The sequence below is a fragment of the Notamacropus eugenii genome, chromosome 1 (genome assembly GCF_028372415.1).
Source record: "Notamacropus eugenii isolate mMacEug1 chromosome 1, mMacEug1.pri_v2, whole genome shotgun sequence".
In the NCBI taxonomy this organism is placed as follows: Eukaryota; Metazoa; Chordata; class Mammalia; order Diprotodontia; family Macropodidae; genus Notamacropus; species Notamacropus eugenii.
In genome coordinates this window covers 309,425,273-309,452,195 of record NC_092872.1, presented here as the reverse complement: position 1 = coordinate 309,452,195, position 26,923 = coordinate 309,425,273, and the positions used below count along the sequence as shown (strand labels likewise).

The 26,923-nt window shown below is 36.9% G+C and overlaps 1 protein-coding gene across 5 annotated transcripts; it reads left to right on the top strand.

Moving 5' to 3' along the window:
- Positions 1 to 1,481: 1,481 nt before the first annotated feature.
- LRR1 (leucine rich repeat protein 1) lies at positions 1,482 to 12,351 on the top strand. Of its 5 annotated transcripts, none has more exons than XM_072629477.1 (4): positions 1,483 to 1,783; positions 3,655 to 3,753; positions 9,075 to 9,802; positions 11,174 to 12,351. In XM_072629477.1, exons 1-4 carry the CDS (start codon positions 1,592 to 1,594, stop codon positions 11,424 to 11,426), a joined length of 1,272 nt encoding a protein of 423 aa, XP_072485578.1. In that variant the 5' UTR covers positions 1,483 to 1,591; the 3' UTR covers positions 11,427 to 12,351. The 5 variants fall into 5 exon arrangements, with proteins under 5 accessions (XP_072485581.1, XP_072485578.1, XP_072485577.1 ...); XM_072629476.1 differs by having other exon boundaries at positions 1,484 to 1,783; positions 3,652 to 3,753; XM_072629479.1 differs by having other exon boundaries at positions 1,485 to 1,609.
- Positions 12,352 to 26,923: the final 14,572 nt, after the last annotated feature.

Here is a 26,923-nt window from a genome sequence, read left to right as displayed (position 1 = left end):
TGCCTCCTTAATAATAACTGAGCATTTATATAGCACTTCAAGGTTTGCAAAGCACTTTACAAATGTCTCATTTTATCCTCACAAAAACCCTGGGAAAATGGTATTGCTATTATTATCCCTTTTTTTACAGATGAGAAAACAGGCAGATAGAGGTTAAAGGCCTTGCCCAGGGTCACAAATATAAAAACTTTCTGAGGCTTGATTTAAACTTGAGTCTCCACCTACTCCAGGCCTAGCCCTCTCTCCATTGCACCACCTAGCACCTAGTTAAAGAATGCTTGTTAATTTATTCATTTAATACCTAGGTATTTGTACCAGGTGACTTGAATTTATCAAGGCTGAGTACTTTTACCATCTCCTTACTGATCTTATGTATCAATGATCATTTTTAATCATTTTTTTATTTCATTTTTTTCATTTTTATTTTTTCATTTTAATCATTTTTAATCATTTTTTTTCCTAGGGCAAAAAGATGAAATGAAGAATTGACCTTCTCTCTGCTGTCAATTACAAGAATCATCTCATCTCTTTAATATTTATGTTGCCCACAATTCCTCTTTTGGAACCTCTTTTATTTTGTATCAAGCATATAATTGTTCATTTATCCACCTCTTTCTCGTCCTTCCGTACCCTTTTTTGACTTCGACTTGTCAGCAGTTAACATAACTTTTCTGCTAAACAATTGTTGTCTCGCTGTTCCCGTGACAGTGCTGTGAGAGGACCAAACTAATGCCTGTTATTCTGATGACAGCTCTGACGGTCACTCCTTCCCCCGCCCCTTGCACCCCGAGATAAAGGCGGATGGCCGGATTCCTGACCTAGAGGTCACCTAGGCAGTCCTTAGCAGTTCTTTTCTTAGAATCGCGTGGTATTTACTCGGGTTCCCTCTTGGTCAGGAAGGAAAGAAGAGGAGGGGTGAGAGATAGAGGTCCCTCCCCCGCGCCCCGCACCCCTCCCTCACACTTGGGTAGACGTCAAGCGCTCCCCGGGACTTCGACGGTCAGAGACCACACAGTGCTCCTCAAAGGTGCTAACGTCCCCACGGGTGTTTTCTAATCCCGTGAACAACTACTTGGAGTCACTGTTTTACTAACGTTTAACAACTCCGCCCAAGAAAGGACCACGTTAAAAAACACAATTAACCAAGGAAGGAACGCCACTGGCAAGAAACCTGAACACAAGGAAGTTTCCCTAAAGCGGCCCGAGTGCCCCGCGCGCGCATGCGCCCAAGGAAGAACTAGAGGGGCGAGCTGGGGTCCTAATTGTTGGTTCTCTATCATAGTAGGCAAAAATTTATTTTACCCTAAAGCGGACCCCTGAAACCAAGTAGCTGTTCTGACAGAAAAATTCAAATGGAGACAGTGAAGAGATGACATAGACTAGGCATGCTGTAAAGTTATATATGAGGCATGTAAATTGCTTTTTGGGTCCGGCAGTTCTCTAGGCACCCCTACGCCGCCGCACCTCCCCCACCCCCGCTCAGAGGGCCTCGGCGGCAGCGGCTGGCGGGAAGAGGAGCTTTCAAAGAGGCGTTTGGGGGCTGGCGGAGCTTGACGGTGGCGGAGGGGGCGACGCTTCCTGATCCTACGCGATGAAGCTCCAGTGTGAGGTAGAGTTGGTTAACCGCCACCTTCCTACCTTTGGCCTGAGGGGCCGGGGCAAGGGCACCAGGGCGGTGCTGTCCTTGGGCCGGCCGTCGGAGAAAGCACTGCCCCAGTCCCAGGCTGGGGCCGCCCATCTGGTTATCTACACTCTGAAGGACAAGGCTGGGAGCAGGTACAAGGTGAGCGTCCTGCTCCCTCCCCCTTCCCCGTGAGAGTGGCCCTCCAGGAGCGGGCCTCGCGGAGCGGGACGGTGGGGCCCGTGGGTCTGCACTCCTTGCGTGGATGCCCCTTGCGCCCCGTGGAGGGACCGCCCTTCTCCCCCCCTTCCCTCCCCCACCTCTTGGACCAACCAGCCTTTTTGGTTGTTTTTGAAAAGGCCTAGAACCCGCAAAAGTGTGTAGTTCCCCCCAGCTCCCCCCCAAATGGTCCCCGCGGGTGTGAGCCGCACATTTGCATGGGCTGGATGCATCCCCATTATCCCAGGTGCTGGGAGTAGGAAGCACCCTGTCAACATTCGGGTCCGGAGCTTTTGAAATCTCAGACTGAGCCAAACTAACTAAAGGACGGCCTTAGCTATGAAGTTGAGCCGAGCTTTCCGTACCCTTGTCGGTGATACCGGAGTCTTTCCACCGAAGCCAACACTGAAGGGTTACGTGGCACACATAAAAATGAAGGCGAAGGAGTTTACATTCTTCTAGGGCCATTTACTAAGAGTACATAAGTCATCGATAAGCTCAGCGCTGTTTGTGTTGGGGTTTATTAGAATCTAAAGTCGGCACGGTGGTGATGCAGTGACTTGTTTTGGCTTTTTATCGAAAATTAATCCGTGTAATTTAATATGAGTCCTTAATACTGTATACCGATTTGGACGGCAGTGCTGAAATATTTGACCACTAATACGTAGTTGTTATTTTTTAAATTCTGTAGTTGATTCACCAAAGGAAAAAAAAAAGCTGAATTTTCCTACAGGCTGTAATTCTATTTATAAGGCGCTTAATGCCAAAAGTTAAGTAACATTCAAAATTTGATGCTACCCTTAAATCTTTACCTTTATATCGTTAAGGTTACCAACTTTAAAAATAAATGGTAGTTCTGAAGGTTTACAGGTTTTATTCTTGCTAAGTAAGGAATGAGAAGCCAAACCCCATAGTATCCTGTCCCTGGCTTTCAACCTGCTAGTCTGGGTTAAATGACTTTACTCAAACCTCTGCCGTGAGAACAATTTCATTTGAAAAGTAAGAGTGCTGATGGTGGCTAAAAAAAGCTACTACTAAAGGTTTCTTCAAGGCTCTTGAGAGCTGTGGAAATTTTACACTGTTTATGCGGTGGAATCATGGAAGGAAAGGTCTACATTATCTAGTCCAGTCTTCTTATTTACATGTGAAAAAACTAAAACCCAGAGAGATTTAGTAATTTGTTTGCAATCATGTAGTTAATGACAAAGCCACCACTAGAACCTAGGTCCCCATTCTTTTCTGGCTACATTTTCATGTTTCCTCTATGGCTTTTCCCTTTCCTTATAAAAATCCTACTTAATCTTGTAAATCCTAAATATGAATTTCACTTCTCCTTCAGGCCTCTCATTTCTGACTACCTTGATGTAACTTCCACAATGAAAACAAAAAATTTATTTGTTCCATTTTGTAGTATTGTTGAATGTAATTGATCAGACGAGTTTTATTGTAACAAGCTTTGTGAAGTATCATCTTGATAATTTGTAATATTAAAAGTGTAAACATTGGTAGGTAGTATTGTCAAGAGAATATGTGCCAGTGAAACATATAATCCCCTTGATTAAGCAGGCATAAGTATAGGTATGTGTAAGTCCCTAGGCAGAATTTAATAACAGATGTAGAATCTTCAAAAAGCTATTTTTGAACTTATATGGGATTGAATTCTTCATAGTAAAAGTGGTAACTATCCAAAAGAATCCTTAAAATCTCAAAGCAATAATGCCCAAATTTTCTCAGATTTAAAGAAAATTTAAATGAACCTTCATTTTCCCCAGACTTTTTTTCTTAACTTTGCTACTTTTATTTGTTTCAAGCAGCTAAAAGAAAATATTGAGCAGTTTTTTACTAAATTTGTGGAAGAGGGGAAAGCCACTGTTCGGTTAAAGGAACCTGCTGTGGATGTCTGTCTCAGTAAGGTATTATGTTGGAAATTTCTTTTGAAAACTTAACCCACTTGAATTAGGAAATGTACAGGGGAGGGGTGGACAGGCTAAGGAAGCTTGCAATTTTCAGTTTGTTAGGTAAAAAGATTAAGACTATCTTTTTGGGGGGGGTTGTGCTTTGGTTCCTATGTAGCATTATGAGATGCTTTTAAGTTTGGAAAATGGAGAGGTTAATTTAATTTGATATGTGTGTGGTGGTTTAAAATTCACCTGAAATAGCTGGTAACTTCTCATTTAATAGCTATTTTTATCATATTTAAAATAGTATTCTGATGTTTAATGAGATTGACATTTGTATGTGATAATTTGAAATTCACCTGGAGAAGTTGAAAACTTGAAAATTTAATAATTATCTTTATCACATTCAAAAGCATCTGATGTCTAATTGGAATAGTAATAGCTTATGTAGATGTAGCACAATGGTAAAGCTATATAATATAGTTTCATTTGAGTCTTTCAACAACCCTGTAACATATATACCACAATCAAATTCTGTGGGTCTCAGTTTCTTTATCTGCAAAATGAGAAAGTTGAACTAGATGACCTAGGTTCTGTCTCTGTGAAGTATGATTTGCTCAAGCTAAAATCCAAATGTCTTCTGACTTCCCAATCAAGAGCTATTATTTAATACACTAAATGGATTTATATTACCAATCCTAAGAGGAGTGTAATTCTGCTCCTGGAGTTTTTTCTTCTTTCCTTTTAAAAAAAGTAAATATTTTTTCAGTCAATAAAAATCTGCCTCCTTTGCCTCTCACCTCCACTCTCAATTTAGAATGAAAGAAAAACAAAATCCATGTAACAAATATGTATAGTCAAGTAAAACAATTTTCTGAATTGGTAATATAAAAAAAGTCTCATCCTGCCCTCTGAGGAGATGGGTAGCATGTTTTACCATTAGTCCTCTTAGGAATATGGTTGATATTACCCTGATTAGAGTTCCTAATTCTTTCAAAGTTGTTTGTCTTACAGTACAATTATATTCCATCACACACGTATATAAAAATATATAACATTTTTATATTTCAGTATCACATTTATATCCCATGACTTGTTCAGTCATTCCCCAATTTGTGGGCACCCCCTCAGGTTCCCATTCTTTGCTCAAAAAGAGCAATAAATATTTTTGTACATTTTTAGAATTTATTTTGTCTGAGACTAAACTGTCCTTTAATTTATCCTCCATCTAATTTTCTTCTTCCCTCTTTTTCCTTCCTATTTCCCTTTGAGATATATTTCTGTACCCAGTTGTGTATGTATCAGGTGCTCCCTTCAACTCCCTTATTTGTATAGATGTCTTGATTATGTAAGATAATTTTTCCTAATCTTCCTTCCCTTTTCACCTCTCCCCAAACACACTTTCCTGTCCTGTCTTTTCCCACCCTCACCCCGTTACTCTTCTTTTTCTTCAAGAGATTAAAGATTCTTTAAAAAAAAAAAAAAGATTCTCATTCTTTAAAGATCAAGACCTAACAGAAACCCTCCCAGGCCTTCTGTCTTACTCTATGACCCCTGATGATAGCTTTTAGAGGGAATGCATATGTCATCTGCCCATATTAAATGTAAGCAGTTTATCCTTTTTAGTCCCTTTTGATTATTTGTTCTTGTTTTCCTTTTATGTTTTTCTTAACTCCTTTGTACTTCAGAATTTATATGTAACCCTGTTCTTCTCATCAGGACTTCTCATTAGCTCTTCTTAAACTAACTTCCTATAGCAACCTACAGTTTAAGTGCTGAAGGGGTCAAAAGTGGAAAAAGTTTAAGAAGCTATTTCATTAAAGGCTTATTTTTTCGCCTGTCGGATTACATTCAGTTTTGCTGGATAAGTTATTCTTGGCTATGTACCTTTTGCCTTTTGGAATATTATAGTCTAAGCTTTCTGCTTCTTTATAGTAGTGACTGCTAGTTTATGTGTGAGCCTGACTGTGGCTCTCTCAGTACTTGAAATCTTTCTTTCTGACTGCTTGCAGTATTTTTTCTGTGACCTGGAAGCTCTGAATATTGTTTATCATATTCCTAGTTTTCATTTTGGAATTTCAGGAGATGACTGGTGGGTTAATTTCCGTTTCGCCTTCTGGTTCTAAGACATCTGGACAGTTTTCTTTAAAGTTTCTTGAAATAGCATGTCTAGGCTCTTTGGTTTGGTCATGGCTTTCAGGCAGTCCAGTGATGCTTATCTGTCTTTTGCTTGATCCGTTTTCCAGATCATACCTTCAGATACCTTCATCTCATCTGTTTTTTTAGTCTTTTTATTTATTTATTTATTTTAATATATCTTGTTGCCTCATGGAGTTATTGGTTTGCATTTGGTCCATTCTGATTTTAAGGGAGTTTGTTGCTTGAGCAAGGTAATTTTTATACCTCTTGTGCCAAGCTGTTAATTCCCTTTCTAATTTTTACATAGATCTCACTTTTCTAATTTTTTCCTCAAGTGCTCTGATTTCATTTATAAAAACATTTTAAACTTTTGTTAAACTTAACTCTTCCAGGAATTCTAGTAAAATTTATGCTCAAGCTATGTCTTTTTTTGAGATTTTTGCTTGGGAGCCATTCTTTTCTGCTGCTGCCTTACGCATCCCTGTCACCATAATAGTTTTTGGTAGTAAGTAAAAGTAAGATTACTTTTTTTAATTCATTCTTCCATCCTGACTTCATACTTGACGTTAGGGCCAGTCTTGGTGCACTCCTTTAGGGAAGGTCTGGGCTGGTCCTATTACTGTTTTTTGGGGGTACTGATTGTTATATTTTCCCAGGATCTTGGGATAGCTCAGACTGGAGACCTGAAATCTTTCCATACTCCCATGGTGTTCTAATCCACCTGTGGCTCCAGAAGCTGTAGCAGGTGCAGTGATCACCCACCTCCCACCCCCGCCATAAAACCATCTTGCAGATGAATTAAACCAGGTTGAGTGTAACCAATAGGCCTCAGACCCATTTGTGAGTTAGGGAGCTGTCTACCTCATGCATATATCTGGTTGAATGGGGAAGATGAGAAAAATTTATTCTGATGGCCATAAAGGTACCTGAAGCAAGTACTGTGGAGTACTTAGTGCTTGATCAGACATGGAGAATGCCAAGGGTAGTCATCTTGACTTTTGTCCTGCTGCTGGACTCCATTGATTTTGGAAAAGAGAATGAGGCTGGCTGTGCAACTCTGCCTTACTTAAATCCAGTTCATTGTGTAAGTTAAGATTTTAAAACGAAGGAAAAACAACATTGGGCTAGAAGCTGGAATTAAGACCCTGCTTTGCTCCTGGGGTGGGAGTCACACTCCTGCTGTTTGCTTCTGAACTTTCTCCTTAAGAGAGGCCTGGAGCTGGCTGCCACCTACTGTGAAACACTGCCTCTGAGCCTTGGAATTGTGAACGTTGATCTGCCACTGAGTCATTCATGGGTGACAGAGCTCCCAGTTAGCACCAGTTCTATGTGGTGCATTGGTATATGTCTTGCATCGCCTCCCACCTTGGTACATAGCCTCTCACTGGAATATTCTATAAATGGTATACCCCTTGATAGACCCTTTCCACAGACTTATGTCTCCTCTATGCTGGCCTGGTCTAGAAAAATAACTTTTTCTTAGATTTTTTTCCTCAAGTCTGATATATTTTCTAGATCTCTTTGGAGGAATTTTAACAGAGAGTTCACTATGTTGCTTCCTGCATTTTCCACCATCTTAGTTCCACCTCCTCTCTTTCAGCTTTTCACCAGCAAACTTCTCAAAGGACTAGTCTCCATTACTGACTCTATCTTTACCATCCATTGAATATATTATCCCTTGTGATCTGTTTAGTCACTCCTGAAACTAATCTCAACAGTCATTGATAACATCCTGATTCCAAAGTTTTAAACCATTTCCAAGCAACTTTTCCCCTGATCCTAAAATGTTTGATGATATTGACCACTCTTTTCTTGATACTTTTCCTCTATAGACTTATTTGATCTTGTGATTGTGTTTTGTTCCTTTCAGAGCAATTTCTCTGTCTTTACTTACATCTCTCCCTTGTTACACTCTTTCAGGTAGACAGAAATCAGGAAGACTTTAGTTCAAATTTGGCCTCAAACATTTAGTAGTTGTGTGACCCTGGACAAGTCACTTAATCCTATTTGCCTTAGTTTCCTCATCTGCAAAATGAGTTGGAGAAGAAAATGGCAAACCACTCTAGTATCTCTACCAAGAAAACCCGAAAAGGGGATCATGAAAAGTAGGACACAACTGAAAAGATTAAAAAGCAGCAATGAACTTGGGGAACCATTCTCATAGCTAGGAAGACCTGGGCTTAACTCCTTCACTACTCTTTCTTTTCTTGACCTCCCTATTCAATTAGATCCCTCATTTTCATCAACTTCTACCTAGGTGACTCTGTGGCACCTTAATTGTAACATACGCCAAATCAGATTGATTATTTTCCTTTAAAACCACCACCCCCGTCTTGATTCATTTGTTAATAGTGCCTCACTTAAAATATGGAGGTCACTACTTGACTTCTCCTCTACCAGTCTATTCCTTCTTCCTATCAGTTTTAGCTCTGCAAAATCCAATCTGTCCCTTCCTTTTCATTCACATTGAAAGAACCCCTTTTCAGGTAACATCTCTTACCAGAACTATTCCTGAGGAGAATGTAAAGAGATCTGAGAATAGAACATTGATCAAATTTTTGTTTTGTGTTTTTTTTTTAGGTGATCAAATTTTTGTTTTGTTTTGTTTTGTTTTTTAGGTGAGAGGTGGTTCAGACCTGTGATTTCATCAGTATAATGATTTCTGACACCTCAGAACTTCCATAGCACTTTGTTGGTACCTTTTTTATGGCACCTACTACATTGTATTGGGGTACAGGTCTAGTATGGTTTTACCATCAAATTAGAGTTTAACCTTGAGGAATCAATGCTGTCTGATCCATAGCTGTATTTCCTCTTGCACGTAACAGTGCCCTGAATATAATTGCTGAATTACTGCATAAAATTCAGAATACTACCTATTTTCCAACAACCTCTACAAATTGGGCTTGGTTAATTTTTTTTAAGTGCAACTTTTAATATATCCATACTAATAACTGATTGTTTTTATTTTGAAATGTTTTCTTCTAAGAGGCTGATTTTTAAAAACATAAATACCTTTTATATGTGCTGAAATTAAACCGAAAATGCCAGAAAATTTAATTTTTTCTTATTTTCTGTACATTCTTGACCTTGAATATCTTTGCAAAATATGTCACAAGAAGTACTAGCATAGATGCAAGAATTTTATACTGAAATTTTGTGTTCATTTTGCTTTTATGTATGTGTGTATTTTGTAGGCCAATTCCAGCAACTTAAAGAATTTCTTGTCTGCTGTGAGGCTGGCTCACCAAGGCTGTGCTGTTGAAACATTACCACTGTTAACTCTGGCACCATTGAAGACTTCAGAAGTTGAAAAACCAAAAACTAAAATGGTCATTACATCCAAAAAAGATTATCCCTTAACCAAGAATTTCCCTTATTCCTTAGAACATCTTCAGGCTTCCTATTGTAGACTTGCCCGAATTGACATGCGAATACTTTGCCTCAAAAAACTTAAGAAATTAGACTTGAGTCACAACCACATTAAAAAGCTTCCAACAACAATTGGAGACCTTGTCAACCTTCAAGAGCTTAACCTGAATGATAATCATTTGGAGACATTCAGTGAAGTGTTATGTTCTTCCACCCTTCAGAAGTCTCTTCAGAGTTTGGACCTCAGCCAGAACAAAATTAAAGCTCTCCCTCTGCAATTTTGTCAACTACAGGAACTCATATATTTGAAACTTGATGACAATGAATTGATACAGTTCCCATTCAAGATAGGCCAACTGAGTAACCTACGATTTTTGTCAGCTGCTCGAAACAAGCTTCCATTTTTGCCCAGTGATTTTAAAAAGTTATCTCTTGAATACTTGGATCTTTTTGGAAATGCTTTTGAACAACCTAATCTGCTAGTCCCTAACATACAGCTGACAGTACCATTAACTTTATTAGAAATTTCTGCACGGGCAATATTAGATTATAGGTAAGGATCTTATTATCAAAACTGGTGTTTTAATGGAAGTTATAAAGATTGGTGATGGTATATGCTGTTCTTCTCTAGGTCTTGTCAGTAAGATAGGAAAATAAGATCTGGACAAAATTACTATTAAGGTATAAATAGGAAGATGGTGATACTATAAAGACAACTAATGGCTTACTGTATAGGAAACTACTATTTGACCTGTGGCAGTTGAAATTGGGTTTTTCTATTCATCCATTGGCTTGAATAGAGCAAAAGAGTTTTTATTATATTTGAGTATCATACCTACTTTAAAAAGCAGTTGTAAATACTTAGAGAATTCAGAATAAATTTGCCAAATTAGGAAAATATTAAAGAACAGAATGAAGTTTGGTAGAGGTAAGTGTACAATAAGAAAGACAAAAGCAGTTAATTGAAATGTAGTTTAGGCACAAGTTTAGAAAAAGAAATTAATAGATGAGTGAGGGAGGGAGTCAACATGGTGATGGTGATGAACCTGGCCTTATCACAATGCTGTATCTTAATTTAAGCTCCTTAAAAAAAGAGATTTTGAGTTCATTTTACTCTTAAACAGAACTAGAAACAACTGAAGCATTATTAACTATTGTTCAGTTATTTCAGTCACATCCTGCTCTTCATCACACCCCTTTTTTGAGGTTTTGTTGGCAAAGATACTGAAGTGTTTTGCCATTTCCTTCTCCAATTCATTTCATAGAAGAAGATTGACTTGCCCAGGTTCACACAACTAGTAAGTGTCTGAGGCTGGATTTGAACTGGAGTCTTCCAAACTCCTACAGGCCTGCCAGGTGTCTGTGCCATCATTTGATTACTTGGACTAAAAAGTGGAAAATAAGGTTATATATCCCCTCCATGAATAGAAAGATGAGATAGAACTATAAGTTGCCATAGGAGGGAATTTAATTCAGGTATTAGGAAGAAACTTCTTGATAATGTCTTACATATTTGTTAATTCTCTTCATTGTTAAACAAATTTGTTAATTGTGGAACAATTTTTTAAGAATAAGTTAGACCAACTATACTTCCTTAGCCATTAAAGTAGACATAGTGTCATAAATGTTAATAATTTTATTTTAAAAGCTCCTTTTCAAAAGTCTTAAAACCAGTTAGGAGTAGAGGGAACAAGTGGAGAGGAATGAATTCATGGCCCACAGTTTTGTAGTTTAAAAAGTTGAGGACTTTTTTGTTTTTTGTTAACTTGTAAACTTTTGAAAAGTCTTCGCATTGTTTATCAGTTATGATTCTGTGTTTAGTTTTTATATAATCTCATTAGAGTCAAACCCTGATTTATAATCTATCACATTAACATTTGAATCTTTTTTTAAATAACATTTTTTAAATCTACCTTTCCAACAGAATTCCCTATGCTCCTCATATCATTCCTTTTCATCTCTGTCAAGATTTGGATACATCAGAATCCTGTTACTGTGGAAAATCCTGTCTAAGCTCTTTCATTCAAGCAACTGTTACTATGAATCTACACTATGTTGCCCACACTGTGGTTCTAGTAGATAATATGGGTGGCACGGAAGCACCCATTCTCTGTTACTTTTGTTCATTAACATGTTACTCTCAATTCTTGGATCGATCAACAAAAAGTAATAGGTAATAGCTTACAAAATTTCATCCAGGTATGAATTTAGAGTTTAAATCTTAACTTTATATACTGCCTTTTATGAATTTAGTTGTATATGTATCACAAATAGATTTACCAGAGTCAAATTTAAAAAAACAAAGGAATGTATTTTTGTAACTTTGAAGAAAACATTTAATTTGGCTTTTATAATGGGGTTAACTTTAGCCAAAAGCCTAATATCTTGTCATTTTGAGTTGGTTGATCCCATCTATTTTGGTTTGAGCCCTTATGCCCCATGTATCAATCTTTACTTTCTAAGACTTAGTTGATTTCTGAAACAATTTTGGTGTAAATAGCAAAACACAATAGAGAACTACATGAGTTCTAAATGTAGTGAAAATTTGTTAATAAAATGTTAAATAAAGTATGACTATAAAGGATTTTAAATGTGACTACTTGTAAGTAAATTTTCAGGGATGTTACTGAATGTGTGATAGCCAAGTGTGAAGTAGGAAAGACTTATATTTTCATTCAAAACCCTTATGTTTTATTACATTGAGTCACCCTTGTTCAATTTCACATTCATCTTATTCTTATCATGATTCCTAAATTTTAGATATTTATTTTTTACTTTGTGAAGTAGTTTGATATGAGGAATAGAATTTGAGTTATATTCAAACCTTTGTAAATTTGAAATAAATATCTAATTTGGTTTTGTTGTTTATTTTAGCTTAGTATCCTAAACATCTTAGGTTCAAATATGTTTCCAGGATGAATAAAGTGAAGACATTGTAATAGGGTAGAAATAGGACTGGTTCTGTGGAAGTACTTCTTCCACCCCCACTCTGCTACTCTTTCGTCTGAAGTCAGCTGTGCAGCAGAATTCTAAATTTCTACATATACCATTAAGTTGGTTTAATGTGATTTCCTGGGAATAAACATTTGCAGTTTTATCTTACATATTGGTTTGGTTTCATTTTATAAAAATAACATTTGCTAATACTTTCTTTGGAAGACTGCATGACTTAGAATGTTAACCAGTGTATGCGTAATATTTCCTATTTCAGTTTCCTTTGTTTTTTTCCTTTCTGTGACCATTTTACTCAATCATTTTTTAACTATTCTAAATTGTAGGGTTATCCTGTAATTTCATTTATCATCATTTTAGGGCTGTTTATAATGGGAATGAAATCAAATGTTTGACTACAATTTGCACATATCATATGACAAGACTGAGAATGTCAAAACAACTCATTTTCTCTTAATTTTTATTGATACATTGCTTTTACATCATGTATGTTCCCCAGTATATCTCTAGGAGAGAGCTCTTGTAAAAGCATATACCTGTAGGATGTCAGTAAGAAAAAGGGAGCACAGTACAGCAAAACTAACCTGAGCATCGACCAATGCTGACATTACATGCATTATCTCCCCCTCTTAGAATTTCTTACTTCACATATCTAATCCTTTACCAGCCCTTGTTGCTTCCACTTTCACATCTGTGCAATAAATCCTTTCTCTCCATTTAAATCATAACCCTGGTCTAAGCCCTTATCACCTCATACCTGGAGTATTGTGAAAGCCTACTAATTGGTCTGCTGCCTCAAGTTTTTTTCCTTTCTCCACTCTGCTGCCAAAGTGATCTTTCTAAAATGTTAGTCTGAAAGAAAAATTAAGTGTTAGACTGATCATGTCATCCCCTTCAGTGTCTTCATGATCAAATATAAAATTTTCTGTTTGGTTTTCAAAGCCCTTTACACCTGGACCCTTTCTGCCTTTCTAGTTTTCTTACACTTAAGTCCCACATATTCCCTCATTTAGTAACACTAGCTTTCTTGCTCTTCTTACCCAACATTCCATTTCTCATTCAAGTGTCCACCATGCCAGGAATGCTGTTCCTCCTCACCTCCATTTCCTGGCTTTAAGACTCAAAATTCCACCTTGTGAAAGAGGCCTTTCCTGGTTTCCTGGCTCTCCTCCCATTGATAGTACCTTCCCTAATAACCAGATAAATGCGAATTAGAAGAACTTATTCCACCTTACATTATACTAGCAAAGATAACAAAAATCAAAAAATTCTAAATGTTAGAGGGTATAGGAAGGGGAGTGAAGGGAAGGTAAACTAGTGTACTATTGGTAGAGCTGTGAAATGGTTCAGTCATTCTGAAAAGCAACTTAGAACTAGACTCCAAAAGTTACAAGTTTGTGCATACCCTTTTTCTGAGCTATGCCACTATTAGGCTTGGACTCCAACGAAATCAAAGAGGAAAAGGATTTATGTATAAAAATATTAACAGCAGTTCATAGCCAAAAATGGACATTAAGAGGGTGTCCCATTGTGAAAGATAAATCATGGTACATGAAAAGAATATTATGCCATAATATTGTTGTGTTTGTCCTTCATTGTTGAAGAGGACCATGACATCAGGATGATGAAATGACTTGTAGTTGACTTTGATTTGAGGAAGGGAGGGCTATGCAAGGTCACCAACCTCACTTCTGAGCCATCTGGGTCCAGTGACCTGATATTCAGGATGGTTGGAGATGACCCAGGATGCAGTTGGAGATCTGGTCCTTTCAGGCGTAGGTCTTATCGTAACCTTACTTTGAGTGAGATACACCCATTCAACAAATAGGCTTCTTTAAGTTATTCAAGGGATGGCCCCTTTAGTCAAAAAAAAAAAAAAAAACAAACTGGGAGGGGAAGACCTTCAGGGTTCCTGGGTAAAGGAGAAACAATTACTGTTTAGTTATTACATTCATAATATAACATTACACTGTAAGAAATGATGGCATGAAGAGTTTCAGAAGAAATTGGGAAGATATGAACAGATGCAGAGTAAAATGGACAGAACTAGAAGAACAATTTATACAATAACATGAAGACAACTTTCAAAGACTTTATGTAACCCTAATCCCAAAGGCCATTGGTATGGGACTATCTCTTTGTGGGTGGGGATCAATGTTCCATGTCTATGTGAGGGGCAGAGCAGCATTGGAGGAGACAAGTAGGGGAAGAGGAGTGTAGAAAAGAATTCTTGAGTTCTCATCAAGTTTTCCAGTTCTCTTCAAGCTTTGACTTGAAAAGACTCCTTTCAGAATGTTTTCCTTCATCAGCCTGAAGTGGGGTTGGTCTCCTCTCCCCACTTCCCTCCCTTCTCTCAAAGACACACACAAACATTTCATACAAGTATGGGATATTGATTTCCACCAATAAGGTGGAGAATAATTTGGAATTATGCCCACAAGGCATACTATGTATACCCTATGACCCAGCAATACCACTACTGTACCCCAAAGAGATGAAAAAGGAAAAGGACCCCCCTACATACAAAAATATTTATAACAGTGAAGAATTTGAAACTGAGGTGATGCCCATCTATTGGGAAATGACTGAACAAGTATATGAGTGTGATGCAACTATATGTGCTATAAGAAATGAAGTGGATGGTTTCAGAAAAACCTGGGAAGACATATAAACTGATGTAAAATGAAATGAGCAGAACTAGGAGAAGATTGTTACACAGGAACAGCAATATTGTGATGACAGTCACCTATGAAAGACTTAGCTTCTCTTATTAACATAATGATCCATGACAATTCCAAAGTTCTCATGATGAAAAATGTTGTCCACCTCCAGAGAGAGAGCTGATGAACTCTGGGTGCTAATTGAAGCAAATTTTCTTTCACCTTTATTTTTCTTGCTTTTTTCCCTTTCCACAACATGACTAATGGAAATATGGTTTGGATGACTTTATATGTACAATGGGTTATCATAATTTTTGCCTTCTCAATGGGTGGATGAGAGGTGAGAGAGGAGAGAATTATAAAGTGAAAATTTTAAAAATTTAAATTAAAAAATAAAATATTAGATATCACAGGAACGAAGGCATGTTTCCTTAATATAGTGAACAGTATCTATTAGAAACTTAGAACTAGCATTCTCTGTAATGGAGAAAGACCAGAGGCCTTTATAATAAAAAGAAGGGTAAAACAAGGATGTCCATTATTACCATTATATTTGATATACTTCTAGGAATGGTAACTATAGCAATAAGATAAGAAAAAGAAATAAAGAGATTTAAGCACAGGCCAAGAAGAAACAAAATTATTGCTTTTTGCAGATGATATAATGGTTTATCTTGAGCACCTTTAGAGATTTAACTAAAAATTAATAGAAATAAACAATTTCAGTCAAGTAAGAAGATATAAAATAAATCTTTAAAAACCCTAAGTTTCTTTGTATATTACCAATACAATTCAGTGGGAAAAGATAGAAAAAATTCCACTAAAAATAACTTTAAAAATGTTTGAAATAACTGAGCTTACCTACCAAGACACACACAGAAACTATGAATACAACTACAAAACACTCTTTATAGAAATAAAAACAGACCTAAATAACTGAGATGTTAATTGTTCATGCTCTGTCAACACCAATATAATAAAAATTATAACGCTACTTAATTTAATTGATTCAATCAGCACCATACCACTTCAAACTGTCAAAGATCTCCTTGAAAAAATGAAAAGAATATTTCTTCATCTAGAGGAGAAAAGGTTAGGAATTTCAAGATAAAATTAAAAAGAAGTGGGAAAAGGGCCTAGCAGTACCAGACAAAACTGAAACTATACTACAAAATAATAATCATCAATTACTAGTATGGGTTAAAAAATACAGAAGTTGGACAATGGAACAGGTTTGATAGGTAATACCTAGATTCGATGAGATGATATTCCAGTATAATAGATTATATTAATTAGTAGTATAATGTTTGATAAACCCAAGGATTCCCAACTATTGGGGTCAAGGATCACTACTGGACAGAATCTTGGGGAAAGGTTGGAGAGTAGTCTGGCAGAAATTAGGTTTGGTGTACTTTCTCACTCCATAGATCACAATAAACTCCAAATGCAGAAAGGACTTTTTCTGTCCTGGACTTAATTTAGATCAGTAGTATAGTAGTTAAGGTTTGATATTAGAACAAAATGAGACACCCAGAGATCATTCAGTATTTAGCAAAGATTTACTTAGCCATAGAAGAAGTATATTCAACAAGGAGAGCCATTGAGAATATCTCAAACTGAGCTGCCCATTATTTTCTACCAGCCAAGCATGAGAGAGCTCCTGGAGCTCCTTGTAGGTGCTCCCCAACATCCAAGGAGGAATGTTGATAGCCTGAGCCAATCAAGTTTTGAGAATATAATGCCTTAATACCTTTTAAGGAAAAACTAGTCAAATTAACATAGGGAAAAGAGTTAAGATACTGCTCCTGTCATACTCCTCCCTTTAGTGGTAAAGTCCTTTAAAGTCTTCTAGAGAGCATTCTACCACTTAAATCACTTTGGGGCTATTACTAGTCAACACTGAATCTCAGTTTAAACAATTAGATCTATGTGGTAGATGATACCGTATCTTAGCAGTTCGTAGTGAGACTCTGAATGTAAAAAGGTAACCGCAAGTGGGAGTAGCACTAGAAATATAAGGGCTATGACAAAGATGATGACATTTCTTGCATAGTCACTGATCCTCTTCACAGATCAGGGAATATAGTCGTCTCCCACCAGTACATGGACTGTATCTGCCATTTGAAAGTATATAGGGGAGGATGCTTGCTCACTGGAAGTTCCAGAGATTTATAGTTCACAGTTCACAGGTGAGAGTGGAAACTTTAAATTGATGCAGTACCCTCCCAGTCCTCAACAAATTGGCATGCAATTGACACATTTGTTTATATCCTCAATTCCAGAAATGTCTCTGATCCTGGGGTGAATTAAGTAAAGTCCTTTCATATGTTTTCCCCTAATGGCTTACAACCAAAGAATCATAACAAATTCCACAGGGCAGAATTCCAGTTGGCCTCTCAAATGCCAAATTAAAAACAAACAAAACAAACATTTTCTTTAGCAAACTGTTAGATAATCTTAAAATTCCAAGTATCTGTCTTGGTTTGCATTCTCTTTATGTTGGAATCCTTTATGTCACCTCTAAACTTTCTGGTGATGTCAATATACAATTATAGGATTTAGAATTGCTTATTCAGCTGCATTGTCATTTCCAATAAAAGCCAAGTTCACATCACTGGCAAGTCACTCTCTGTTCTGCTCTATCTCCGGATTGACTGCTTTGCTCCTGCCTCAGATTATTTATCTGTCTATCTATCTGTCTATCTATCTATCTATCTATCTATCTGTCTGTCTGTCTGTCTGTCTGTCTGTCTGTCTGTCTGTCTATCATCTACTTACCTATCTCTTGGCATTGAGAACTACATGAGATGATTCAGCTGAGCTTCCTTGCCTGAGTTGTGAATCATTATTTCCTAGCAGCCAAGCCTTAGAGAGAGTGCCTGGAGCCTTTCATATCTATTTTGGACTCAAGTAACTAGGAAATGAGGTCAACAGCCTGAATCGTTAGTCTCCTGAGTCAACCAAATTTTTTTTTAGTTAACTTGTTTATTTTTTGTTTTCAACATTCACTTCCATAAGACTTTGAGTTCTAAATTTTCTCCCCATCTCTCCCCTTCCCCATGCCAAAATGGCATGTAATTTGATATAGGCTCTACATATATATTCAGTTGAATCTATTTTCACACTTGTTGCAAAAAAAATTCCCAGTTTTCTGCTTTACTTATAATTTTGGTTTTGTTTGTGCAAAACTTTTTAAATTTTATATAATCAAAATTGTCTATTTTATATTTTGTAATGCTCTATCTCCTATAGTCCTACATTCTTCCCTTATCCATAAATCTGACAGATAAACTATTTCATGTTCTCTTAATTTGGTTATGGTATCACTCTTTATGTGTAAATCATGTACCCATTTTGACCTTATCTTAGTATACAGTGTGAGATGATGGCTTATACCTAGTTTTTGTCATACCATTTTCCAGTTTTCCCAGCAGTTTTTGTCAGTTAGTAAGTTTTTATTCCAAAAGCTTGGATCTTTGGGTTTCTTCTATATTAGAGTACTCTGATTGTTTACTGTAATGTAATCTATTCCACTAATCCACCACTCTGTTTCTTAGCCAGTACCAGATTGTTTTGATAATTACTGCTTTATAATACAGTTTGAGATCTGGTATAGCTACACCACCTTCTTTCATATTTTGTTCATTGATTCTCTTGATATCCTTGACCTTTGGTTCTTCCAGATTAATTTTATTATTTTTTCTAGCTCTATAAAATAATTTTTTGATAATTTGATTGGTGTGGTACTGAATAAATAGATTAATTTAGGTAGAATTGTCATTCTTATTATATTGTTTCAGCCTACCCATGAGCAATCAATATTCTTTCAGTTGTTTAGATGTGACTTTATTTGTGTGAAAAGTGTTTTATAGTTGTTGTTCATATAGTTCCTGGATTTGTCTTGGCAGGTAGAGTCTGAAGTTTTTTATATTGTCTACAGTTATTTCTTACTGCTGGACTTTAATAGAAATGCTAATGATTTACCTGAATTTATTTTGCATCCTGCAACTTTGCTAAATTTGTTAATAATTTCAAGGAGTTTTTAGTTGATTCTCTAGGATTTTTTAAGTATCACAACATATCATCTGCAAAGAGTGATATTTGTTCCTTGTTGCCTATTCTAATTCCTTCAATTTCTTTTTCTCATTACTATAGTTAAATTTCTAGTACAATATTGAATAATAGTGCTCTGGAATTTGACTATGATGTTTCTGGGAGTCTTCATTTTGGGATCTCTTTCTGGTAGTGATCAGTGAATTCTTTCAATTTCTATTTTGCCCTCTGGTTTTAGTATATTAGGGCAGTATTCCTTGATAATTTCTTGAAAGATGTTGTCCAGGCTTTTTTTTTTTGTCATGACTTTCAGATAATTCAATAATTCTTAAATTATTTCTCCTTAGATCTATTTTGTAGGTCAGTTGTTTCTTCAATGAGAAATTTCACATTTTCTTCTATTATTTTTTCCTTTTTTTGTTGTTTTATTATATCTTTATGTTTTGTGGAGTCATTAGCTTCTACCTGATCAATTTTAATTTTTAAGGAATTATTTTCTTCAGTGAACTTGTGTACTTCTTTTTTCATTTGGCTAATTCTATATTTTAGGGAGTTAATTTCTTTGATGAATTTTTATATATCTTCTTCCATGCTGTTGACTCTTTTTTCATTTGAGGCTTCACATCAAGATATAATGAAACAAAATAAGGATTATGGAGAAAATAGGTACTGGCCAAACAATTCTGGAAAACAATTTGATACTCTACTAAAAAAGATATCCCAAAGATATAAAATACATTAGGAAAGTGCCCATGTATGCAAAGCTGCTTATAGCAATACTTCTTATTATAGCAAAATTTTGGAACCAAAGTAAACAGGAGATAGTTGAATAAATAATGGCATAGGGATATAATTGTGCCACAAGAAATGATGAAAGGAACAGATTTGGGGAAGTCTGGTAGGGCTTGCACGAACTGATGCAGAATGAAATTAATAGAACCAATAAGAACAATTTATACAATAACCACACTAGTAAAGAAGCACAACTATGAAAGAGTTAAGAACTATTACCAGTTGAGTGATCAGTAATGACTACAGAAAACATGACAATGTGTTGTTCATCTCTTGACAATTGGTGATGGACTAGAAGTATGGAAAGACATATATTCTCTGAAATGGCTGATAGGTAAATTGACTACACATATTTATTATAAGGGGGGAGGAGTTTTATTTATTTATTTTTGGTGGAGGAGATTTACAGGAAAGATTGAAGGTTATTGAGAGATGAGAGAGAGAGAGAGAGAGAGAGAGAGAGAGAGAGAGAGAGAGAGAGAAAATGTCCATGAAACATTTTTTAAAATACACAGAAAAAAGCAGAAGGAGGTTCAGGAGGGGACACAGACAAGCAGAGCAATGCTGGAACAGTGTTGAATTGAATACCTACTTAAAAAGAACTAAGCCAAATATAATGGAGTTTCATGGTATCATATAGAATCCTCTTTTCCTTTTTTGTGTAAGGAAGTGTTCATGTTTTTTGATATTTGTCAAATTCATAATAATGATGAAAAATAAAAAAGGCCATGACATATTACAAAGTTATTATCATCAAAATTATATGATTCTATTAAATTTAAAACAACTTTTAAAATAGAGAAATAGATCAATCAACAAATAGCTAGCAAATATTTAACCAAAAGAATTAATATTTTATAAATCTATAGAAAATAAATATTAGAGAAAAAAATTCATTGTTTAACAAATGTTCTTGGGGAGAATTGGCTAGCAATTTATCAAGCCATAGATTATATAAAGTCTTTTCCTATACGACATATTTCAATGAATTACTGCTGGATGACAAACTTAAAAACTAAAAATGATGAAAGGCAGAATAGTGTACTTATTTCAGTTGTGGAAAGGAAGACAACTTCTGTTAAAATTATTAATGACAAGATAAATGGGCTAGATTACATTAAATGTAAGATATCAATACAACAAAAATATAAACAAAAGAAAAAAATAACAGATTGGGGAAAATGGGGCAAAAATGACAAAGTAAGACATCTAAAATAAGTAAGAAACTTAATTTTCAGGAATCACAAAGTGCTAATAATTGCTGAAAAATGTGTTTAATCTCACTAGTAATCAAAGAGATGCAAATTAAAATAACCTTGAAATATTACCTTACACCCATTAAATTAAATGATACCGTCATTTAAATTAATGGTAGAATTTCAAATTTTCAAAATCTTTTTGAAGAGCTAACAGACAATATACTTAAATTTGGATTAGGTTTCAGTTAAAGTTAGGGTTTTGGAGTCAATAATAAAATAGTACTGGGAAAGATTACTGACTGTGTTTTTAGACAACATCTGTCAGAGACAATTTACTAATACCCAAACATTCCTGCTTAGGAAGAGAAATCCAAATAGGTAAAATTTCCCCTAATATACTGAAAAATTTCTCTAATACAACGCATTTCTTATATTTTATAGTAAGCATGAAAATAAAAGACAAAATTCTTTTAGCAAAATTAAACAAAGCTACAGAGTTTAAGTTTAGGGTTTCTTGTTTATTAAATAGAACTTTAATGCTTGATGTGCACCCTAGAAAATTATCTGTCTTTCTGGAAAACTAAGGACAGATCCAGGGTAAACAAAAAGGTTACTTCCCTTGAACTGATTTGTGATAAACTAAGAAACACTTTCTTTCTTTAACAAAGGGATATTCCCCTTTATCTAATACTAATTTCAGGGAATTCCTGAACTTGTGTTTTATTACAAAAAACTGATTAGATAGATGATTCAAGTGTAAGCAAGAACATAAGACCTGGATGCTGTCATAATATTATTTCTTAATATTTTATAACATAATTGAGACCTCAGTGGATATTGTTCCAAAGTACAATGCATGTAAAATCAGCAGCTATGAGGAATGTAAAGAAAAGTGGAGAGATCTCTTTGCAAAAATGCAGAACTAAAAAGCAGAATGTGAAGGGAAGGATATAAGTGAGTGAGAATGATTGGACAAATAATTTTGATAGAAATTTATAGGGTAAAATTGCAACATTTTATACATCAAAATTCCCCGGTTTAAATATAAATAGTTGCAGAGCAGGTCTAATTAGTTGTGTAGATGCTTAATGCTACATTGATAATATAATTTAATTTATAAAAAATATATAACTCATCTGAGGAAATACAAGGATCCATAGCTGAGAAGACTTTTGAGTAAAATGAACAGAGGCAGAAACTGAAGGAATGTTATCATCACAGTACACTATAGACCAGAGATCTCAAACATTCAGCTAGGAGGCCTTATCGGGCCCACAACACTCCTGAGTGCAGACTGGGGCAGATTAAAATATAATTGGGAAATATTTAACAAAATAAATACAAACATAATAAAACATAGATAATATTACATTTAAAAATTGTCAATATGCAACACACAAGGATTCTTATGCATGGTTTAGTGACCCCCAGTTTGTATTTGAGTTTGACATCACTGCTATAGAACATTTGGCCCCAAGGAGAAAAGATATAGAGTTTAAGAAACAAATCACATGCCTTCAATGAAAGTAGGATATAGTCATGATGAAGGGCTTCAGTGTTCAAGACATCTGTTGACGACCTCTGCCTAAAGAAGAGAAACTTAAGATACGTTGGTTTCCCTTGTCTTATCTTATACAAATTATAGGACGCTGTGAGAACTCCTTTCTTTTTTTTTAATATTTATTAATACATTTTGTTTCTAACCTTTTTTGGAAGTTTTTGGAAGAAGCATTGTGTGCCAGATGAGACTGGGAAACCCCTAAGCAGGCCTCTGGTTTTGAAATCCCAGATGTTGGTATTTCCCTCTCTGGTAACTATGTATGCATATAATGGTCAGACAGCTGGATCTTTTTGTTGATCTATGATGTATGCATTTCTTATGTCAGATGGTTGGAGACATGTCTGTTGATTTAGATTTCTCTGTATTTTGTCAGACAGTTGGAGGCATGTCTGTTGATTTTGATTTCTCTGTATTTTCTCTGAAGTTCAGTGTGCTGACTTTTTCCCCTGAACTAAGTGAATGATAGATGTGCTTGATTAAAGTGATTGTTTATAACTCAAAAAAACCCCCAAAAAACCCAAAACTTCATATACTGTTAAGTTCCCAAAGATCTCATGCATGAGATCTTTCTAGGCACAAATGAATGAGGCGGGAGCAAGGATGGTATGCACACCATTTATTCTCAGCTAGCTCAGAGTATATATAAGCATTCTACTTCCATACATGCAAGAAGTTTGTAAACACCGTGTGCTGACCTTACGTGCTTGGCTGTTGTTGTTCTTGCTCAAGATAATTGTGAAGGTTGGTTATTGCATAAGGGTGGTCCATCACGTAAGTCATGCAAGGACATGTTGTCTCAAGAGATTTCTCCCAAGGGCATCATGACCCTCATAACCCAAGAGTTCCAGACCCCTTACAATACACACCTCCAGCAACCTCCAAATTGAATGTCCTGTGAAGTACAATCTTCCCAAACTATTAAGCAAAACAAAATATACAAATGATTGTGTACATGTCTTACTCAAGGGGAAACTCCCTGCATTCTCTCGTGTAGCAAGCTGGTAATAGGGACCTGATAAAGACTGCCAGCTCCAATCCTGTCTTCCCAGAATCCCTTTTGCAACCTGAAGTTGTGCTAGCCTCTTCTATCTTCCCTCACAAAACTGGAATCCAAGAATGCGTTGATGCTGGAAAAGTCCTGAAGAGGACTCAAAAAGGTTGGAGCTCCCCTGCCCTTGCCAACTTTGCCCCACTCCTCACTCAGGATATCTCTACCAATAAGGAGAAAGTCTCATACTAACGGACTTTGGGATAGGGGTTGTACAAGAAACTTTAATGATTTTCTACTCATTAAAATCTAGGTTTATATTTTGTGTTAGCACCAACAATAACCAGTTTTTTCTCTAATTCTGAATTTTTCTTGCCATTTAAAGTTATCTTTATTTACAAAGTTTCAGAATCTGTGTATTGATCTCTTGGTTTTGGTTAAATTTGCTTTACATGTCTTCCTACATTGCTTTGAATTCATCATAGTCATTATTTTTTAATGGCACACTAATAGGTAGTGCAGTAGATTGAGCACTGGGCTTAGAATCATTGGTAGATTCATGTTTATGGGTTCAAATCCAATCTCAGACATTAGCTATGTGACTTTGGAGAAGTCACTTAACCATGTTTACCTCAGTTCCTCATTTATAAAATGAGCTGGAGAGTATCTTTGCCAAGAAAACCCCAAATGGAGTCCCAGAGAATGGATAAAACTCAACAACAACAAATTCACATAGCACAATTTGTTTAGTCACTCTCCAGTCGCTGGACAGTTTCTGTAAAAATATTTTTGTTATTGTAAATATAAGTCCTTTTTTGCTGTCAGTAGCCTTCTTGGGGGCATAAACCCAATAGTGAAAATACTATATCAAAGAATATGAACAATTTGCTCATTTTCCTTGCATAATTCCAATTTTTTCCTAAAAATGGATAATGTATCTATTTTTCAACAGTTCCACTCACCTTGAATTTTTCCCTTTTATTATTTTTTGATAGGTGTTATGTTGTGTTATTTTACTTTTCTCTAATTATTAGTGATTTTCAGATATTTTTAAGATGGTTGTTGATAGTTTGCATTTGTTCTTCTGAGAGCTGTTTTGTCATATCTTTTGATCTCTTGTCTATGAGAGTATAGCTCAAATATTATTGATTTATGTCAATTGCCTGTAGATATTGGTTTATCAGTCTTCCTTTAGAGATTTTTTTTTGTGCAAAGATTTTTCCACAATATGTAACTTTTCTTCTTACCTTAGCTGCATTTGTATTATGTGTGTAGGTTTTTTCTTTTTCTATAATCCAAGTAGCTTGGGTTGTCTTTTATAACATTCCCTTTGTTATTGTTGGCTACAAATTCAGCACTTGGTTTTACTCTGAGACAGCTGAATTTAGGAGCACTTAAAGAAAGAAGGGGATTTCTCTTTCTCCCCTTTCACCCACTAACAGTGGCATCTTGCCACTGAAACATACATGGCCATGGTGGAGATATGTGCTTGCATGCAACTTGAGAGGAAAATTCAAGGATGTTGCTTCCTGAACCCAAACTCCTAAGAAGAGAGGTTCAAGAAGAAAGCCAACACCTGGTCAGGGGCATCTTGCTGCTTGGGAGACACAGGAACAGAACTAGAACTATGTTGGGATTGGAAGCTCAATTCCGTGTGGACAGTCTCGGGCGGGTAAAGGTGGGAGCTTCTAAATCTTAGAGCTCTCACGAGAGCCCCCCAGGAAACAGCAGGGGATCGAGGTGAACCGAGCTAGCTCGGGTATTTCCACCTCTCCCCGGGAGATACGTGATGGGTGGAGTCTCCCTGCCCTCGAGATTGTCCCAGATTGGAGCACACCTAGTTACCTAACAGCACGGTATTGAGATGCAAACTGTGCGGCTGAAGGTTAAGTAGGATTGAGGAAGCCTGAAAGCTCTCTTAGCACGTGTGGAGCCAAGAGGACAGTAGACTCCGCTCCTCTTCTTTCCTCTCTCCCCTCCCCCTCTCTCCCCGCTTGTACTTCTACTTCCAGTCCTTAAGATCTTAGCCTCCTTAGGAAATCTCCCCCTCTTCCTCCTAAGGAAGACCCCCCTGCACTTGTAACTAGACCCTGTAATAAAGCTCAACCCTTGTTCGACTCTGGAACGTCCTTTCTCTCATATGTGCATCCGGTTTTGGCCAGCCGAAGACCTCGGGAGGTGAGGTAAGAAAGACTCGGGTAGCCCACACAGGCCTCTAGGCTTGGCAGAACTAGAACAGAACAGAACTGGTCCTAGGGCAAGAGCTCTAGTTCTTTCTGAATAATGCCTAGCAACTCCCTAGCTAAGAGCTTCAGCTTAGCCAGAAGTGGTAAGTTTCAAAAACTATGGCTTTCCAGCAGAGCAATGGACCCTGCAAAGACCAGGTCAAGTGAGCCCAGGGGAGCTACATGCCCTGCAGAGAGCAGGCCCAGTGAGTCTGACAGAACAACATGTGTAGTCAGTGTATCTTGCCCAGCGAGGAGGACTCTGGGATCATCACCAGAAAATACCAAAGGCCTGGAAGTATTGGTGCAAGTTGTCTATCCTCAAATTTTAATCCCTTGTGGCCCACTTGTTGAGGTTCAGGAGTGCTGGGGACCCCAAAATACCAACAAACTGGGTCCTGCTCAAATGAATTCAACTCAAGCCTTCTTAAAGCCAAAGAAAAACAAAGTATATTAAAGATTCACCACCTTGGGTTGACTCTTACGGAGCCTACGTGTTTGTAACACTTGGGTTAACAAGCAGGCCAGATACCATCTCAGCTAGACAGAGTCTGAGTTGGATTGAATCTGAGTACCTTCATGGAGACAAGATGCAACTTAAATGCAGAAAAGCCTACAGGAGGGATCTGGGGGTGGTCTGGTAGTCTAGGGTGATGGGAGGAAGGGCTTAGGGAGGGTCTTGAGGAGAAGTCCAAGGAGTACCTCAATGGGACTGGGGTGACTAGTCAAGGATTGGAAACACCTGGAGGCAATCAGGAGATATCAGACAATGGAGGGTTTGGGTTGAAGGCAAGTGGGGCAATCCAGAGGTCTTGATGAGAATGACCAGTACCCTGGGGTGAAGGGAAGAATCCAGGTGCTGGCAACTAGTCAGGGGCCCCAGGTATGGTCTTGATAGGGGCGGTATGGGAATGACCAGTACCCTGGGGTGAATACAGATAGACTCTAGAGAGGATCTTGTGGGGAGTGGCTGGTAATAGGAACAAAGGGAGGGATATCAAAAGAATGCTAAATAGAAGATAGGGAGTATCCGGCCTGGGAGAAAAGGAAGAGGAATCCAAAGAGCACTCCCCCTGCCCCACCTCAAGGCCAAACTTTCCAGGGGCTCTTCAGACTAATGGGACAAAAACCCTCTTGATCCAGGGGAAAAAGGTCTCGGCTTGGGCTGGTACCTCATCACACTCATGAATGATCTCACTCATCCCAGTGATGCTGTCTATGTTCCCAGAAGCATATAACCCTAG

Bases quoted from the DNA above. Each gene is read 5' to 3' on its own strand.
- LRR1 (XM_072629476.1), top strand. From the start codon at position 1,592: ATGAAGCTCCAGTGTGAGGTAGAGTTGGTTAACCGCCACCTTCCTACC. The intron at 1,784-3,651 runs GTGAGCGTCCTG...ATTTGTTTCAAG, and splicing joins AGGCTGGGAGCAGGTACAAG to CAGCTAAAAGAAAATATTGA. The intron at 3,754-9,074 runs GTATTATGTTGG...TGTATTTTGTAG, and splicing joins TGGATGTCTGTCTCAGTAAG to GCCAATTCCAGCAACTTAAA.